Consider the following 19077-nt stretch of genomic DNA (forward strand, 5'->3'; position numbering starts at 1 on the left):
AAGGGTAAATTACGGCGGTCCCATTTGGGACTGCTTAGCGCTACCGTGCTGGATCCTTGGCAGCTAACCTCCAAGAATTACAAATGTTTGGCTGTCCCTTACCTTCAGCATAATGTTATGAATTTGGAAGTGGTTTAGTCACTGGACATAAATCAAGCAGAAAGCTATGGTTGACTAGGAATAAGGAAGATCCCTTTACTTAATATTGAATTATGTCTCAACCATGTTTGGTATGGATAAGATTGGCTTGATGCAGCTTCCATTTTGAGGTTCATTCCAGCATTCTATACACACAAATCATAAACTGCATGGAAGATATGGTATAAGTTTATACAACTTTGGCAACCTGGAATGTAAATTATTCTTCACAGACCAGTCTGCCGACCTATTAAAGTAAATTGCTTGTGCATATACATCATGATTTTATACAAATCCATTTGGGCCAATTCTTCCTGTTGATGGTTCAGGGTAGCTGACTGTAGGTTCTTGAGAAAACCGCGCTTATAGTCCGTGGAACGTTAATCTGCAAATTGAGGTGAATATGCTGTTATGTGAAGGCACAATGGGGTAGAATAAGTGGTATGAGAGTTGTACATCCCTTGTTCAATGCATCAGCCTGAAAGAGCCTGCAGGCATATTTAAGAATCTTGTAGGACTTTTGCAGGGAATTCAATATTAAAACCACTTATGGACCAAATTGACACACTGTGGAACCTACTTGGTCTCCAGTATATATCACAATACTGCAATTCAGGTACATTTTAGAGTTTTCAGATCTTCCAAGAGGGATTCACAGTACCATTGATATCAATATGTATAAATGTGGTAATGTGTTATGGCTTTAATCCCTTGTCCAGAAACCCCTTTCGTTGAATTACAGAGCAGTATCTTACTTAACCGCTTCAGTGCCCATGACGAGATGGTCTCGTCATGGAGCACGGTTGCGCTGTGCCCATGACGAGACTATCTCGTCATGAACCCCGCCCGCTAATGTAACGCCCGGCACAGGGCGGGGAAAGGGCGTGGCACTGAAGGGGTTAAAGGTCCATGAGAGACTACTGTTCTCTTTTTTAGGAGCAGTTTGTAGCAGTTTTGAGATGCTGACTGAAAAATAGACCTCCGAATAAGGACAGGTGACAGAACCTAATGTATAATTGACATATCTTTTCCTGGGTCTGGCTGAAACCTGTAAATGTAAGGAATTAGCTCTAACAAACTATTTCCAAACTCAGTTATAAACATCTAAGCTCTAATGGCTGGATATACTGGATAGCCAGATATCCCTCAGTGTTTACAAGTAGGGGCTGAACATGTTCGCATTTGTTAGCTGCCATACTCTTCAAATATACTGAGATATTATTTTAGAAGTGCTTAATGTGATAACTGTTGCCCATGTGGTGAAATCAACATGCAGAGATTTCTTAGACAGGAGCCCTCTTCAGCCCCTATCAGTATCCAACACATGTTCCTCGTTGCATTCACAGTCAGCAAATTGATTCTCACCTGAGCATGGAAGGACCATAATCTCCCTCTCAGGGGCCGTATTATACTAAGAGCCCTGGGGCGATATAGGAATACACTCTTGCTTTTTGCACCGAGTCACTTTGTATTGCGGAAGGGGCCAAAGACACTTGCATAGTTCCTTCTGTAATACAGCTTGTGTTTTCCCTTTTTTGCATGCGGATGTCGCCCCATGTAAATGCTGGAATATTTTGCTTTTGTGCAGAGGCGTAGCAAGACCTTTTGCCGCCTGTGGCGATCGGGCGCTTGCCGCCCACGACGGGTGCAGCTAAGAGGGGTTGTTGGCGGCGACAGTCCCTGCTTTTCCGCTCCGTGACGGCCACAGGTAAGAGTGTGAGGGGGTTCTGTCCCCCCAAGCTTGCACCTCCCAGGGCTGAACGCCCGCCCACCTCCATCTTGCCATGCCGCTTCTTCTGTGCCTGTGTCAAATTACAGATGCGGGCACAGAGGTAAAGGAGCTGCCAGGAGGTGAACTGACTGTGGCCACACAGAAGTGGCATGCTGTTATTGAGCTCTGCAAGGGTGCCCTGTGGAAGAGGGAAAGGAGTTCCTACCCCTCCCCTCCCCCCTAGACATCCACCTGCAGAGGGATCTCTGTTCCCTTTTAAATTGCAGGTCAGGTTCCAATTTAAAAGGATCAACTGCTAAAACAGCTGGTCCGCCTTTCCCTAATGAGCTGCCCCCAGGGTAGGTGCAAGTTTGTTCTCCCCCCTTCTCAGAGACATACTATGATGTGCCAGGTTCCCCACATGATATGCCTATTTTCCTGTCTGCCAGCCATGCCATGATGTGTTCTCTTCCCGTGAATAATTCCAGTGACTCAGAGGAGGCGCTCACCTACAGTGACTGGGTCATGCTTTGCATCTTGAACACAATGCACGTGACAGATACCTGGTACTGCCAGCCACGATGGAAACACTTCATATGGGTGTAGCATGAAACGAGGCAGGTCAAAGCACCCAGGCAGGTCGAAAGTGGGCACCCAAGGAAGCAGAAGAGTATATTCTGAGACGAACTACCCTACCTCGCCACTGAAAGCACAGGGGTTCCATAAATATATAGAGGTTCCTGCAGTGGGTAAAAATGTAGCAATTTCGTGTGGTGGTGACACGCCTAGAATTCGCCACTGGAGAGGTACGTTGATGCCATCTGTGTGCTCGAAGTATAGAGCAAGCGGGTGCTTAAATCGAGAGATCTGGGAAGAGCTGTGCATGGAATGAGACTGCTCTATAGCCCATGATAAAGGAAGGGAGACCAAGGTGGGTGCTGGCACAGCAATGACATAAGAGTCTTGCATATGACTGTTGGTGTACTTACCTCCTCCCACACTGCCCTCCTAAGCGGGGTTTGGCTCGAGTGGGGGCGCTGAGAGTCCCCAAAGTCTTCGGCATGTTTAGTGATCATTATGTGGGAGTAGTAGTTGCCAATTATCTTCATCCCCCCCCTCCTTTCTATTCTCGATAATTTCTTTGACCAGAGCATTGATACACTTAAGGGTTAGATACAGAGAGCTCTGTTTGGATATGACATAGATGTGATACAGGAATGTTTAAAAGAGGTGCCTGCGATCATTGACAGTTATACTGTTATCCTTTTCTGCTCGGTCACATTGTAACGTAAATTCATATTTTGTAAATGTTTAAAAATAAAATTTATAGCTACAATTCCTACAAAATCAGAACAGAGTAAGAGGGGCATACACAGTGATTTGAAAAATCAGAGCATGGCAAGGAACCAATTGATTATGAATGTATCAAGATGGGAATTAGTGGTCTTTGCAGCGCCATACGATTGCACACTGCAAGAGAATATTGCAAAGCCCACCGCGCCATTGTTGTATGTACCATTGTATGGCTGTTTCAGTAAAAGACAATTTGTATTCTTTACAGGCTGCAAGTCATGGGCAAAGTGACTCCCTTGTTTCAACGCCACTGAAAGACGTGGATATCACTCTGCCGGAAAAATCTTATGAAGAAGATATTTATAAGGTAACTATCGCTCAACTCTCATTTAAGGGGCTTACCTCCGGAAATGAACTCTGTTTGCAGGTTCCATCACATTGTCCCAAAAACAATCTCTGAATCTGATCCTTTCTGCTGCCTTCTCTCTCGGTAATGAAAGACTCTCCGGAGCAAACCCTTATATTTCAGAAATCAATTTTTTCAAAAATCAATTTTAGATTAGTTTTTCTTCTTTTCATTCCTTCCTTTTCGCATATATTCAAATGTCTTCAACAGGAGACTCGTAGCCAATACGTGTTTCGTCATTCTCACATCAATCTTTGACTTCATCAGGGCTCTTCATATATATCAGCATGCTGCATTATACAGTCCTGAAACAGTGCGAATTGTAAATACCATCAAGGGGCCAATATCGATGTTTAGATGTCACCTTACATGTATATGAAGTCCAAAATCCAAATCATCTATCCGTAATCCGACCAACATCGAAGGGAGAGTACTCCTCCGTGTGTGCGACATGGCGTACTCTCTGTTGTTTTGACCCATGTTATATTCTGAACAAACAGTAAATAGCTAAGGTAAGCTAGTTAGGTCCAGGAGTACACAATGCATAAGGTCACAAAAGCAGGTTCCTGGTAACTGGGCAGGTAATGGGGGAAACCTTGCCAAAACAGCTACTAATTTCGCCCCTGAGTGTTAGTCCCATTTCAGCACATGAAATTGCCAATTCCATGTGACACCATGTGTGGAACCATGTGGTACCACCCCACCATTTAGTGCAATGACATGACTTGGCCCAGAATGAGGAATAACATGCAGGAGGGAAATTTACCACAGTTTGTCCGGATATTCTGCCCTTACCCGCTGCAATTTTCACCTGCTTGTGGCAATTGTAACTGGGCCCATATTTTCCACCCAGATTTGGGTGCAGAGTTTTCAGATGGAACAGAACTACAATCCAACTAGTAATTGGCCCGAAGAATGTATTTGGACGGGCAGGATTGTGCTCATTTGAGACATTATGTTGTTAAGTCTACTAATGGAACTGCTCCTGTCGCATTTTACTGTTCGTTATCAATTTTATTTGTACATTTAGAACGAGCATGAGTGACCTGGCCATTAGGTCCTGGGGGTCTACAGACTGAGTGACTGCTTTCCAATGTGGTTGAACTAGCCACACAGACACAGGAAATGTCTACTCGCAACTTTGCAAGTAATACTTTTTTATGGTTTAAAGTGACATAGCTGTAAACGTATATAAATAATATACCTGTAGATATACGTATTACAGAATAAATGCAACACATTAATATATGAATACATGAGTACATAGAAAATGTGATTTCTGTAAAAGCAGTATAACTCGAAATACACAAGTATAAGTGTGAATGAGAACTACAATTTGTAACATTATAATGAAGACATTAGAGCACACGCTTATCTGAATCCCTCATTTCTACAGTGAATGCACTCCAGCAGTATGCTTGGAGCTTCACTTTACATTAATAAGGCTAAGGCACACAGTGGATATATGGTGCTAATACATGTAAGTACTGCTCTTCTGTGACACATATGGGTGGAGCTTAAATTGTGTGTTTCCAATATATGTATATAAGTAAATAAATATATATATTTGTATGTCTACATATGTATAAATAAATAAATAAATGTATATATATATATATATATATATATATGATGTACATACACCTCACTATCTCCATTTCACTTCACCAACAGATATTCACAGCACCACAGACATCGATGTATTTCTTTTTTCTACTTTATTTTTTACTGTTTAACACCAAAGTGCATAGTGCAAACATGAGTGCATAGTGCAAACACACAGACGGACAGTCTACGCGTTTTGGCTCCTAGCCTTCTACTGGACCATAGAGTCCTTGCATCCAGAGCGCCTTTTTAAGGTGCTCTTGTGAATTAACCCCTCATTGGTGTTTACTTAATTAAGCTACTAGACTGTGAGTCTTCACTTTGTTGATGGCAAACGGTGGATGACATTTTTTCTCTCTGTAAAGTACAAATTACAAAGTGCATATGCCTTAATAGCAAAGTTTTACATTCTGACAAAAAGTGAAAATGCATCATAAGAGTGTATAGAAAGGGCTATATATATACGTATATACGTATTCAACATACACATAAAGTCTATACATTACATACATAAACCCAGATGTTTTTCCAATACAATTCAGATTGTAATCTCTATTTTTAAATTATCTATATATAAAAAAGCTTTTAGATATGTAAAAAAATATTTTTTGTAAATTAAGAGAATTGACGATGTATGATGTCTTATGGAGTTCAAGAGGACAAAAATGAATGACGAGGAGGAGAGGGACAAGTAGTTCAAAATTTCATCTAGATAGATTTTGAGCAACATCTCATGTTAGTAAATTTTTCTTTTCCAGTAAAGATCAGTTATTGATTTTTTAAAAAGAGGTTTTCTCTTTTCATTTTATGATTCTAAGACAAGATTTTAAGATTTAGGTTCACAATTTCATGCAAAGTACAAGAAGTTCAAATTGCCGTCTTCTCAAAATATATCATTTGAAACCATATCCTCCACATTTTGATCCATTCATTAAAGTTTTGTTTCCATTGTCCATGTAGATGTTTTCCCAAATTGACATTTGGTGTATCAGAGAGAAGCCTGTTATTAAATGGGACTATCTATAAAGTGGAAGTGCTCTTCTCTAACTCAAATATTATCCTTTGTTCTATATGATATCTGATCTTTAGTGCAATTTTATGTCTATAAGTATGATATAATTATGTTATGTTATGTTAAATTTATTTCTAAAGCGCACGTACACCCAAAGGTTTCATGGCGCTATGACAATGACGTACTAAATCAGGAGGTTACTGGTAAGCTTGAATGAATAAGAAAGTTTTGAGGAGAGATCTAAAGTGAGGCAAAGATATTTCGAGTCTGAGTTCCAGAGGAAGGGAATTCCACATCTGCGGTGCCAGAAAGGAGAAACTGAGTCCACCGTGTTTTTTCCGATTAAAGCGAGAAGGGGTGAGAAAATTGGCATGTGACGAACGGAGTGCACGAGTAGGAGAATAACGGGAGATTAAGGAGGAAATGAAAGCAGGCCCCCTACTGGTTAGGGCTTTAAAAATAGTACAGCCCAATTTAAACAGACAGCGTTTGGCTACTGGGAGCCAGTGAAGGAGTTTCAGCAATGGGCGGACATGTTGAGTGCGTGATTGGTGGGTTATGAGGCGTGCAGCCTGATTCTGAACCAGCTGAAGGCGATGGAGTTGATAGACAGGGATGCCAACATAAAGAGAGTTGGCATAGTCTATCCGTGCAATGACCAAGGTCATGAGAACCACAGTGAGGGCCTCGGTGGTGAAAAATCTAGCGATCTTCCGGATTCTGCGTAGATGGAAAAAGCATGAGGATGTAACTGCACCGATCTGAGGCCTCATGGACAGGTCACTGCTGATTATTACTCCAAGGCTTTTAACTTTTAATCTTGCTGATACATGCACCAAACTTGTGAGCCTTTAAATTGTTTGATATGTGTAATGCAGTTCTAGATTACCTTCTCCTTATCATATTTTAAGCATAAACATAGAGAGAAACACAGAAAGGGGGCAAGGGGGGAGGATGAGGAGGGGGCCTTGAGAGGGGACATAATCAAGAGTATGTTATTTACACACTTAATCGAATTACATTTTTTAATTTACTTCTTAGACAGAGAGGATTTATCATTTTTAGAAGGATTAGTTCTTTTTCTTTTTCCTTTTTCCAAGATTTAAAAAAATTGTGGTATCAATTAGATGTTCTTATTCTCCCAAATGTATATGTAGTTCAGCATCAAGATTATGTCCATATGGGATCTCCGTTCCAAGTGCTGTAATTAACCGCGATATGTCTATACATGTACATTTGCATACATTGTTAAAACTATATTGTACATATAATTGAAAAAATATAAAACACTTTTATTCTGGGAATGGATTACATATTTCAAAACCCCATCAAGTAGGTGTCCTCACACTCGATATGCATTGAATAGAACTAAAAGAAAAATACAATAACTGTGAAAACAACCTAAAACAGCTTATATCCTATACAAAAAAACTAAATACAACAAAGATAGCATATGTTGAAGCGTTCCAATAGTGCACAGCTCGTTATGACGCCAAGACTTGAAAATGTTTTACAATCACAATAAACACAGCCGATACAGCCAAAACTTGTTTTGTCAGGATGAGTTCTTCAGAGATATCTAGAAGGATTTCAACGTAGATCAAGTGTAATAGCCGGAAGATTGCATAAATGGAGCCATCACGTACAATATGTCATAAATGCCACAACAAGTCACAAAATTATATGGTACTGCTATCCCAGCTGGAACTTTACTGTCATATCGGATACATAAAAAACTGATATAAATCTCTGCAAGCGGTATATTTTGGAGGAATATTTATTGATGCTACATGAATCTAAAGACTAGACCTACATGCCATTTTATTTTGTGACTCATTGATTATGGCCAAAGGATCATTGTGGCCCTCTCTGATACCCCAGATGCAATCTGCATAGTGATCTGCTCATGTCTGAGCATGGCTACCCAATGCATGAACAACAGCTGCCTCAAATTACATAGTGACAAATGTGAACTCCTGCTCTTTGGTAGACAGGCATACATCTGGTTATCCTCTTGGTGGCTTGTGTTAGGGCTTCTCTTAGTCCTTCTTTTAGTGCTCCTCTTATGTCCTCTCCCCCTTCGACTTCATTTTTGAGCAGAACTTATTCTACTCAAAGGAGATTACTTGGATGACTGGCATTGTTTCAATGAATTATGTATGTTCAGAAAATCGTTCCTTTACTTCTGTTGAATTTTTGCAGAACCATAGTTTGTGCTCCCATCATCTCCCACCTGGACTACAGTAGTGCGATCTACCTGAGCTTCTCTGATTTTCTTTTTATGCATCATTTGCAGATTGTGCAGAATGCTTCAACAAAACTGGTTCTCGCCCTCCCAGCTCGTGCCCCCATCCCATCTCATGTTAAAGCCTTTCATTGGCTGCCGGTGGCTAAATGTTGTCAGTTTAAAGCTCTTTGCTTTTTCCACTGGACAATCCACAATTCCAGCCCCATCTATTTGAAGGTCATATTCCAACATTACCTTGTACCCCAACGCAGGATCTGGATCTTCCATGGCCTCCTTGATCAAAGTTCCCTCCTACCAAAATGAGACGCTGCGGTGTCGTGCCTTCCCCGTCACAGCAGCTAAGGTTTACAACATTCTTCATTTATTCCCTAAAAACACCTTTGAGCTTTCAACTTCCAGGAAAAAATGATAACCTTTTCCTTCATCGCATTGCTCTCCCTCTTAGTGCCATGACATCTTTTGGAGGTATCTGCACTCTTTGCCATTAAAATAATAGTACTAATAATAACAAAAGGAAAAATATCTGTGTCAAACAAATGTATCTCACTTTTTCAATAATTGAATGCTGGACAAAGGTCCTCCTGCCTTTGTGAATGTCAACAGGTCAGTCAAGAGCCATGCAAAAGGGGGAAGTAGGGTCTTACACATTTTGATAATATGAATTTGTTTACCTTGACCTAATGATGCTTAATGTACTAGCAATAATGTATCGTCTCCTGCTTTGATTTTTGACACTGCAATAACTCGATTAGCAAATTTATGCTTTTTAAGGACGTTTGTGATTTTTGAATGGTTTACACTATTGCTATACATCAATCCAGTGCTAAACTTTGCTGTACCATACCAAAATAAAACAAGCATTGGCATAGCCAAAAGGTCTCGCCTTTGGGACCTTATAAGTGTTTAGCCAGAGCTATTACCAATGTTTTTAAGATATGTTGTAGAGCAATGTAGCTGTTGTGTTCAATACTGTAAAGTGTGTGCGCTTTACATGAGCACTAGTTACGTTACACAAGGACATTTTAATGAGCCTGTGCACGTCAAAAGGATTCGGGGAAAGTTTGCATGCGATGGCCAGTTTTTGATATGTATAGGCATAACTAACATGTTAAACAGCAAATGAACATAATATACCAGTTTCAGCCTGGCAGTTCCTTCTGCAACAACACCGCCCCCCGCCCCCTCCCCCCTCACCTTTACAAACCTTACCTGGTGCATGCGCTGCACAGAATCGGAGCGTTGTGTGAGCCTCCTCTTGTGCTTGCAGAGCTCACACACAGCCATCCAAGCGCTGTGTGCGCCTCCTGTTGTGCTTGGAGAGCTCACACGCACTATGGTATGTGTGACAAAGTGTGTTCGTCGCCGTGGCTGCCCACGAAGGGCTTCTGGGGCTGTGGGCAGTGCTAACTTTTGCTGTAGTAAATTAATTGCAAGTATGGTTTAGGTCCTTTTTTGGAGGTTATTTCCCGTACATTTAATTTGTCGAGCATATCAAAGGCATCTGCGTACAACAAGCCCTAATTTGTCAAGCACTGCGGCATAACCTAGTGACTTAGCTTGAACCGTTTAGAATACTAAGTAACTCCGCCTGAATGCTTATTTCTGCAAGCACGTTCGTCACTTGTGAGTGCGGTTTTATTTGCCGGTGCAACCTGCGAGAAGCGCACAGGAATTCCCACGAGCAGCGGAGGACATTCAAGCCTTGCCCATCACAGAGCTGCTTGTACGTAGATTGGGGTCGTTGTTTGTCGACCAGCCACCACCCAATGCACCGTGGGTTGGGTCCTGTCTGTACTCACTCTGAAGGCAACAACCAAGCTAGACAGCTTCCTAAATAGGTTTGCGGCAGTACCACCCTTCAATGCCTTTGATGTAACTTTGATGATACTCGCTACAGTTCTTTTAGCCTCATCATGTCAGAACTGCAGCAATTTCAGTATTCTATACAACGAAACCGTAGTTGTAGCTTATTTATCTTATGAAACTAACAACCATTGGCAAAGCCAATAGTCCTGGCTTGTTATAGGTGTAATGTTACTAGTTGTATTATATATCTGGGTGCAATGTCAGAAGCAGAAAATTACCACGCGTGCAGCATGCTCTGCTAAGCTCAGATTTTTAGCTCCTGTTTTTCAAGCCACACCCTAATTACATGGGCCACGCCCATTTGAGAGCCCCCCCCTTTAGTTTTTCATCTCACTTAAAGCCCTGGGCGCTATCCAAGTCCCGCTATATACATACACGCTTCTTGACCCACACGCTGCGGCAACACACCCACTGAAGAAGTCAGGGAGTGATTACTAAGCATAGCAGCAGGTTAAGGCATCACAGTCTCGTTGATAGAGAGGAGGAAGGCGATGCGTCCGACTGTCACTGACAGAGAATGCCGAGCACTCCCCCAACCCAACATCCGGTTGAGCAAGGATACCTCGGCGCGAGGCTCCGGACACCAGAACACTGCAGCCGAGGGGGGGCTAGAGGCACAACAACTGACTCACAGCTCCCTATCAAAGGAAGGCAGCTGCGAAACCCCGGGCGGACCGAGAACAGACATGCTCTTATCAGTGTAGTCATGGCTAGATGTCTTTGCAAACACAAGCCACAGTTTGTGGTAAATGCGAACTATGAAAGAAGTAGTCACATGGGAAACACAGACAGCAAAAGCCAAACAAGCACTGGCAAAGCCAATAGGGTTTTCTTCAATTTTGAGTCTTGACTAAAATATTTAAAGACCCAGTAGGTCTGCCGTTGGCTGTAGGGCTTTTGGCGTTCTAAATGCTCATTTTGTTGTGTCATATTTCATGCAAAACGTATTGTTGGGGGTGATGCTGGACCATGAAAATTTTAACTTAAAAAAATGAAAAAACATTGGGTAAAAAAGCATTAGCATTGTTTTTTAATCTCTAAAATTACATATTTCTGCATTGGAAGCCGCAAGGGAGGCTTAGAATAAGGCTGTGTAAGCACGCCCCCATCCGCGCGCGCATACACATCTCTTGTCCATGCGCGTGGATAACATGCGCGCGCGTTTACAAAGCTTACTTGCCATGACAATATAAAGCTTGGCACAAGATGGCGTCGGACTGTCCACAGTCCGTACGTACACGCTCATGCTGTTAGGTTTGGACAAATGGCGAGAGCAGCCATCTTTGTCCATCTCTACGTGTGCATGTAAGGCTTTCCGAGAATCGATTGCAAAAGGTACTCGCATGGCGATAGCAGCGCATGCGCTGCTATCGCCAGGCGAGACCTAAACATACCCTTCCCCCCACTTAGAGCTCCTATACAGTTTTTCGTCTTCAGGGTTTTATGATTACAAAATGCTTCACCATAGGATGTTTGAAATTACATTTTTTAACGCGTAAAGTTACGTTTTAATGCCCAGACATGTTTCTGTCCTTGATCACCTGCCTCTTTTGTCCCAGTGTGGTGCACCACCTATCCTGCGGCTGAGTCAGCAGGGCATCAATGTGTAATCGCATACACACTTCTGTATTGAAAAGGCGTAATTCAGGGCAATGCAATTTGAAGTGGTTAAAAAAGCCTTATTTTAATTATTTCTGGCATTCTTAATAGTTTTCTTCCTTAGTTAAATTTTGATATTTTCGTGCCTGCCAATCCATCTTCGGGTGGTTAGTTTAAGAACTTTGCACATCACAGTGAGTCAGAAATCTATATGGTGAAAATAAATGACTGCACTGTAAACTCACGATAAAACACTATGGGGATGGTGCTAATTTTGCAAAACTGACCGAATGTATGCTATGAAGGCAGATGTTTATAAATTAGATTATATTTTTCGCCATAAATGTTAACAATTGTCTTAATGTTTTTTTCTAGTTTCACAAAACGAAAGCCAGTGTGGTGCGGTTTGAGCTGACAGGAGAAACTGATAGAATCTTTCATATTACGCCTAATGGAACCTTGCGTTTAATAGGAGCTCTTGACAGAGAAAAAAAAGCAAGTTACAAACTGCAGGTAAATATTTCAAATGTATCATAGACATAGGCAATTTTTCTGCCGTTCAAAGTAATTGGAAAACATTTGTTTAAAGAAAAGGTTTCTGATGTGGATTCCTCGGGTTATTATATTCAGGGCAAGGAGTTCAGTATTTTTATGTTGGGCATGACTGCTTCCTGTGTGCCAGGCCTCATGTCAGCACAACAGACAGCACACAACAGGCCCTTCAGGAAATGGCTTCTATGGGTGACCCCTTCAGGCATTGGCTTTTATGGGTGACCCCTTCAGGCATTGGCTTCTATGGGTGACCCCTTCAGGCATTGGCCTGTATAGGCGAGCCTCTTCAGGCATTGGCTTGTATGGGTTAGCCCCTTCAGGCATTGGCTTGTGTAGGTGAGCCTTTTCAGGCACTGACTTGTATGGGTAAGCCATTTAAGGGCGTTGGCGTGCACGGGTGAGTCCCTTTAGGCATTGACTTGTAAGGGTGAGCCCCTTCAGGCATTGACTTCCATGGGTTAGTCCCTTCAGGCATTAGCCTGTGTGGGAGAGCTCCTTGAGGCATTGACTTGTATGAGTGAGCCTCTTCAGCCATTGACTTCTATGGGTGAGCACCTTCCGGCATTTGCTTGTATGGCTTAGCCCTACAGGCATTGACTTGTGTTGATAAGCCTGTTCAGGCCTTGACTTATATGAGTTGGCCCCTTCAGGCAATGGCTTGTGTGCCCCTTCAGGCAATGTCTTGTGTGGGTGAGCCAATTCATGCAATAGCGTGTGTGGGTGAGCCCCTTCAGGCATTGACTTGTATAGGTGAGCCCCTTCAGGCATTGGCTTGTTTGGGTTAGCCCCTTCAGGCAATAGCATGTGTGGGTGAGCCCCTTCGAGCAGTGGTGTGTGTGGCTAAGGCCCTTCAGGCAGTGGTGTGTGTGGCTGAGTCCCTTCAGGCAGTGACTTGTATGGGTGAGCCCCTTCAGGCAATGGCATGTGTGAGTGAGCCCCTTCAGGCATTGGCTTGTTTGGATTATTGCCTTCAGGCAGTGGCTTGATGGGTTGCCATTCATGTTTTGGATGAGAACAAGACGATTTTCAAATGCTCAGGTTTTCTAACATGACGGTGGTGCGACGGACAGAAAGCAGCCTCTCTGCAATCTTTAGCAGCTCCTACAGGTGTCTTTCTCCCTCGCCATTCTGCTTCCCCATCCTGCACCTTCCACTTCCCTGGCCTGTGTACTGCATCAGTCGAACCCATCAAGAGCTTTACAGTGTGTTGTTTTGTCACTTAGTTGGTCTCTTTGCCGCTGTTCCCTGGTTGAGTGAGTTGCCATGCAGTACTGAGTGCCACTCGGCCTGTGCTAAGAGAAACAATCTTCCTGACAGCTGCACACAGTTCATTTTGCTGCCTGGAGCCCAAGCAGTGCTTAATTTGAGCTGGTGGTTTCCTGTGCTCCACACCAGCACTTAATTGTCAACACCGGTGCTTGTGACAGTCTGCCACAAGGTGGCACTGTCTGGCTAATTTACAGATGACCACAATAGCAGTAAATTATTAATTCAATATAAATGAAAAAGGACTATTACCTGCCACCCAAGCCACTGTTATAGCTGTGGGGGCTTGGAATAGTCCCAACTGTCACACTTGTAGGAGTATGCTGGTTAGTAGTTGTGTTGTTACTATCATTGGCAGCATGGCAGGGGCAATGGTGCCAGCTGCAGTGGCCTCCTGCAGAGGGCCCTGTCCCTTCATTTTATTTTTTTCAAATTAAGCACTGGAATGGAAGACAGGCTGAGATCCCATCCAGAAAGAAATGTACCCAATGTCGAGAATAACGCTTAAGTACAACATATGCAGCTGCAGTTGTCAGTATCACCTACATGCACTGGTACTGTCATGGAGAGCAACGTGGCACCAGTATATGCAAATGTGTATATCAATTATGTAGAAAACGTGCACGTAGAAGATAATGGTGAGCAAAAAAGTCTGCGAATGGTGGCACTACATAGATGACATATTAAGGGTTTCAGAAGTCAAGAGTATATGAATTGAATGCATATCCTGAATTTTTTAAGTCAGCCCATTTTTCATTAAAATTAAGTACTTAATGTTGGGAACCCAGAACCAACATTTTCTATACACAGTTTATACCACTGGGGAACAAAATAGATCTAAAAGTGAGTGCGATTAACAGGAATAACATTCAGAGAGCAGATCATTTTCACCTGAAAGCACTGGAAGAAACGTGTCTATTTAGTCAGTATTTATGAGATAAACACAAAAAGACAGAAGATATAAGACTGCCAAATCTTGAGAATGCAAATACACTTAAGTTCAAGAATCAGTGTCATGAAGATGATAACTTAAAAAGTTCTGGAGTGCATCATCAAAATTACAAGACAAGAAACTTTGGAACTATGCCCACCCGCAATATCTGATTGATGAAAACTGATCAGCCTATACTGAGCTCAATTCCATCATTCAAGGAAGACTATGGAAATCCATTGCAACATTTTATCTAATAATCATTTCTTATATCCATTACATCCATCAAGGTCTAATAACCCAATGATAAGCAACAACAACACAGATGTGAAGGTAGAATTTGACAGATATATAAGTGAAAGCAGATAAGCAAAAAATAAAGACGCTAAGGACATCTGTACAAACAGGCACAAAGCCATGCATTGCCTGCTCAAATGGTAAATGAGTAATTCAGGGCTCCAGCAGCAAAGCCACTTTATTTTTGCAGTGATGCTGAATTGTTTGCCTCTTTGTGGACCCTAGTTTGTGCTGGGATTAGGACCCTGTGACACTGATATCCAGTAAAACCAAAGGAAATGATGGACGGAGTGTTGAACATTGCAAGCACTCACCCCCAGTCAACTGATCTGGGTTTAATCCATCACCGTTCTTTAGCCCACTCTGCCACCCCAGTTCAGACATGGCCATATGCAAATCTGTCTGACCCTGTGCCTCATGGGAACAGTCCAGCCCGAACTGCCAAGCCATGTCTTCCCTGGACCGGAAACATGCTTCCTAGGACCGGTTTCTGGCATTTCAGCAGTCTTCAGCCAGGCTTGCTTGAATCCAGTGGCAAAGTGAGCAAGGGACTCACGTCTGAGCATACCCTGCCAACTTATGGCGAACAAAGCAAAACCAAAGGAAATGATGGACGGAGTGTTGAACATTGCAAGCACTCACCCCCAGTCAACTGATCTGGGTTTAATCCTTCACCGTTCTTTAGCCCACTCTGCCACCCCAGTTCAGACATGGCCATATGCAAATCGGTCTGACCCTGTGCCTCATTGGAACAGTCCAGCCCGAACTGCCAAGCCATGTCTTCCCTGGACCGGAAACAAGCTTCCTAGGACCAGTTTCTGGCATTTCAGCCGTCTTCAGCCAGGCTTGCTTGAATCCAGTGGCAAAGTGAGCAAGGGACTCACGTCTGAGCATACCCTGCCAATTTATGGCGAACAAAGCAAAACCAAAGGAAATGTGATGCTGAATTGTTTGCCTCTTTGTGGACCCTAGTTTGTGCTGGGATTAGGACCCTGTGACACTGATATCCAGTACCCATAAAATATCACTGTTCAAATTGATTTCCCCAATTAGTTTCATGTATTTTCCTTTAAGGCAGATGGTCCGAAAGCGAACCAATAGTGTGGGAGACAAGTAGTATTTGCGACTGCAATGTTTACTTACAGCACCCACATGTATGACAACAATATGAGGCTGCAGAAGCACTGCTGTGCTCTGGCTGCACTGCAGTGTAAAAGCACTGCAGGGGCACATGCAAAGGAAAAGTATCTTTGCCATGTTGGAAACCTCTTTTATATTAAAATGTCACCTCCACAGTGTGCCTTGCAAGCCCACAGGGTTGGGTGCTTACTATATAAAAAGGTGTCACACTACATTATATAAATAATGTACTCTTACAGTGACAAAATATTAAAAAGGCGTTTTAATGTGTAGCTTAAACTACGTTCTCCGTTAACATGCCTTGTTATCAATAAAATCCCTAATATATATCTTCATTTGGGAAGAATACTAGCAAAATTATTCAAAATTAGTTTCCACTCAGATTTTAAAATCTCATTTTGTGGGGCTAGTTCATTTTTGATAACTTTAGTGGAATTTACCTTTATATAACTGTACTGCCAGAGCCAAAATTGAGTTAGAACAAGTTTTGATCCTCATCTAACTTCAGAGGCCCAGCACAATCACCTTCTTGCAGTTGTAGTTAACAACCCTGCTTTCCAGAGGACAATGATTTGGTCTCTGGACCTAGGAATGAAGAGGTGTGGTGAACAACTGGCCACTTAAGAAGGATTAGCAATCTGGGATGGGAACCAGTGTTCCGCTAATTATTTGTCTCCTTGGGCAGCAGTAAAACGTTTATGAGGGCACTTTATTCATGTGTGTGCGGAACCGAGAATAGTGGTGAGGGATTATCATCACATACCTTTATTTTGCATTACAATAAAGAATGCATGAAAGTATGAGTAAAACATCATTACATATGATACAAGAAACCGTAATTAGAAAAATTATTATAATACAGAGAAGTCAATGAGCAATTAAGTTTAAAAATTTCATATTAAAAGATGAAAAATAGCAGTAAGCATTGAGTTTCTAATTAGACAGTCATTATAAAAAATACAATCTGAAATGTACTATAAAGCTTTTCGAGATCTTATAGCTGGCAATAATAATGATGACAGTGAAACACACGAACACGGTTTCTAGTTGATAAAATATGGAAAGTGCAAGTGCAGAAGAACAAAGTGAAAATTTGGGTAAAAGTGGTACAATAAAATTCTTTCTCTCTAGTATGTAAAATGGACTAAAAAGAGAATATGCTCAGTAGATTGGATTGCCTTATCATTACAGGGGCAAGGGGGTATATCGTTTATAGAAAAAACATTATTCGGGTGGCACAATATTAACGGTATATGATTTAATCTGAATCTGATCAAAATATGGCGATGCTGTCTATTCTCTACAAACACAAGGAAATAACTATGGTGTAAGGTAAAGTGTCATAGATCCTAACAGATTGTTTGCCTCTATATCTAGCCCATCTTTCTGCTACTGCTTTCTTTATAAAAATATCTTTTAAGCTTGCTTTAGGGAATTTTTGGCATGAGGAAGGAGTGTCATATAAATATGCAAGCCCCAGCTGGGGAGGCAAGAGTTTGATGAGCATATGAAAGCCAGGGGATTTTGTGAGCAATAGCTAGGTTCATAATATCTATTAGGATCTTCTGATTTAGATCAACCGAGCTTCTTTTCCAGACTGAAAGCCATAGAGTGAGAGGGGACAATTTGATAGTGTCAGTGATAAAAGGCAAACTTAGTTCCTTATGAGCAATAAAATTATTACCAGCTAAAGGGAGTGAAAGCAATCTTTTAACAAGTTATCCTCTATGATTTGAAGTGCCCTCACCTCCGATACCCCCCATATAGCCGCTCCGTATGTGGCAATTGATACAATTTTGGCCAGATAGATTTTGAACATTTCCCTTAATGGTTTACATCCTAATTTCTTGGAGTACCTAAAGATGGCAGTTGTACTTTGGGCCATAAGATTTGATCGCTTCTGCACCATCTCCTTCCTATTCTGCTTGTCATCAAAAGCAACTCCTAAATAGTTAAAACAATGAACTAGCTCTATTTTATCCCCACCTAGATGGAAGCTAAACTGCTTCTTATTTGGACCCCGATGCCATGATATGGGTCTTTGCTTTATTAACATGTAGGTCCAATTTATTCATAAAGGCAGAGTAATCTACAATCAAATTTTGAAGGGATGGAGGGGTCCTTGCCAATATAACGGCATCATCTGCATAAGGCAGAATTGGAAGGGGAGTCGTCAGAACATGGGGAATATCTTTCGCGCTGTTAAAACAAGGCAGTATTTAATTCATTAGTGTAGGGGGCAAAAAGAAACGGTGCCAAGACGCACCCTTGTCTGACACCCCTTTCAATCTTAAAGGAATCAGTGCATTCGCCATGCCTCCCATACCGAACCATGGCGGTGGCATCCCTATATAAATCTCTAATAAACTCTATATAATTGCTTTGTTGACTCCCATTTCCTTCAGAATAAGCCAAAATTTACTATGCAAACACAATCAAAGGTCATAGAAAGGTCCATAAAGGCCATGAATATGGTGCCCTGTTTTGCCACAGTATACTTTCCTTTTATCAAGAACAAATGAAGAGACTGGTCAATGGTTCCCCTGCCATTCCTGAAACCATACTGTACATCCGTGAGGATCTTGTTATCCTCCGCCCAAGCTTCCAGATTATTCAATAATAGTTTAGCTTGGCCGTACTGTCAAGTAAAGACATAGGTCGATAATTTGCAGGGGAGGAGGAATCCCCTTTCTTGAAGATTGGAATGATAACAGATTGTTTCCAGGAGGGCAGAGGACCAGACTGTGCAATTTCGTTAAAAAAACACATTTACCCAAAGAGCCCAGAAGGGGATATTCAATAGGAATATGTCCACAGGGACCCCGTTAGGACCTGACTCTTTCATAGATGGCTAAGGAGGTGGCTTTTTGGGTGGAAAACTATCTGACAAGTTAAAAATGTCTGAGAGTGTGAAGATTTCCTGGAAGTACCTTATCCAGGAGTCTTCATCAATATGTATGTCTGTAGAGGGACCACCACGTTCATTTAAATGAGGAGTGTTAATCATCTTCCA

General features: G+C 42.0%; 1 protein-coding gene across 1 annotated transcript in view; it reads left to right on the forward strand.

The window, feature by feature from the left end:
• Positions 1-19077, forward strand: part of CDH17 (cadherin 17) — a 336495-nt gene that overhangs the window by 50813 nt on the left and 266605 nt on the right. The window contains exons 3-4 of the mRNA XM_085605267.1: positions 3411-3509; positions 12254-12391. Of these exons, the coding sequence (XP_085461393.1) occupies positions 3411-3509; positions 12254-12391 (237 nt within the window). The remainder of the gene's footprint in view (positions 1-3410; positions 3510-12253; positions 12392-19077) is intronic.

This window comes from Triturus cristatus, chromosome 5_1, assembly GCF_964204655.1.
Source record: "Triturus cristatus chromosome 5_1, aTriCri1.1, whole genome shotgun sequence".
Lineage (NCBI taxonomy): Eukaryota > Metazoa > Chordata > Amphibia > Caudata > Salamandridae > Triturus > Triturus cristatus.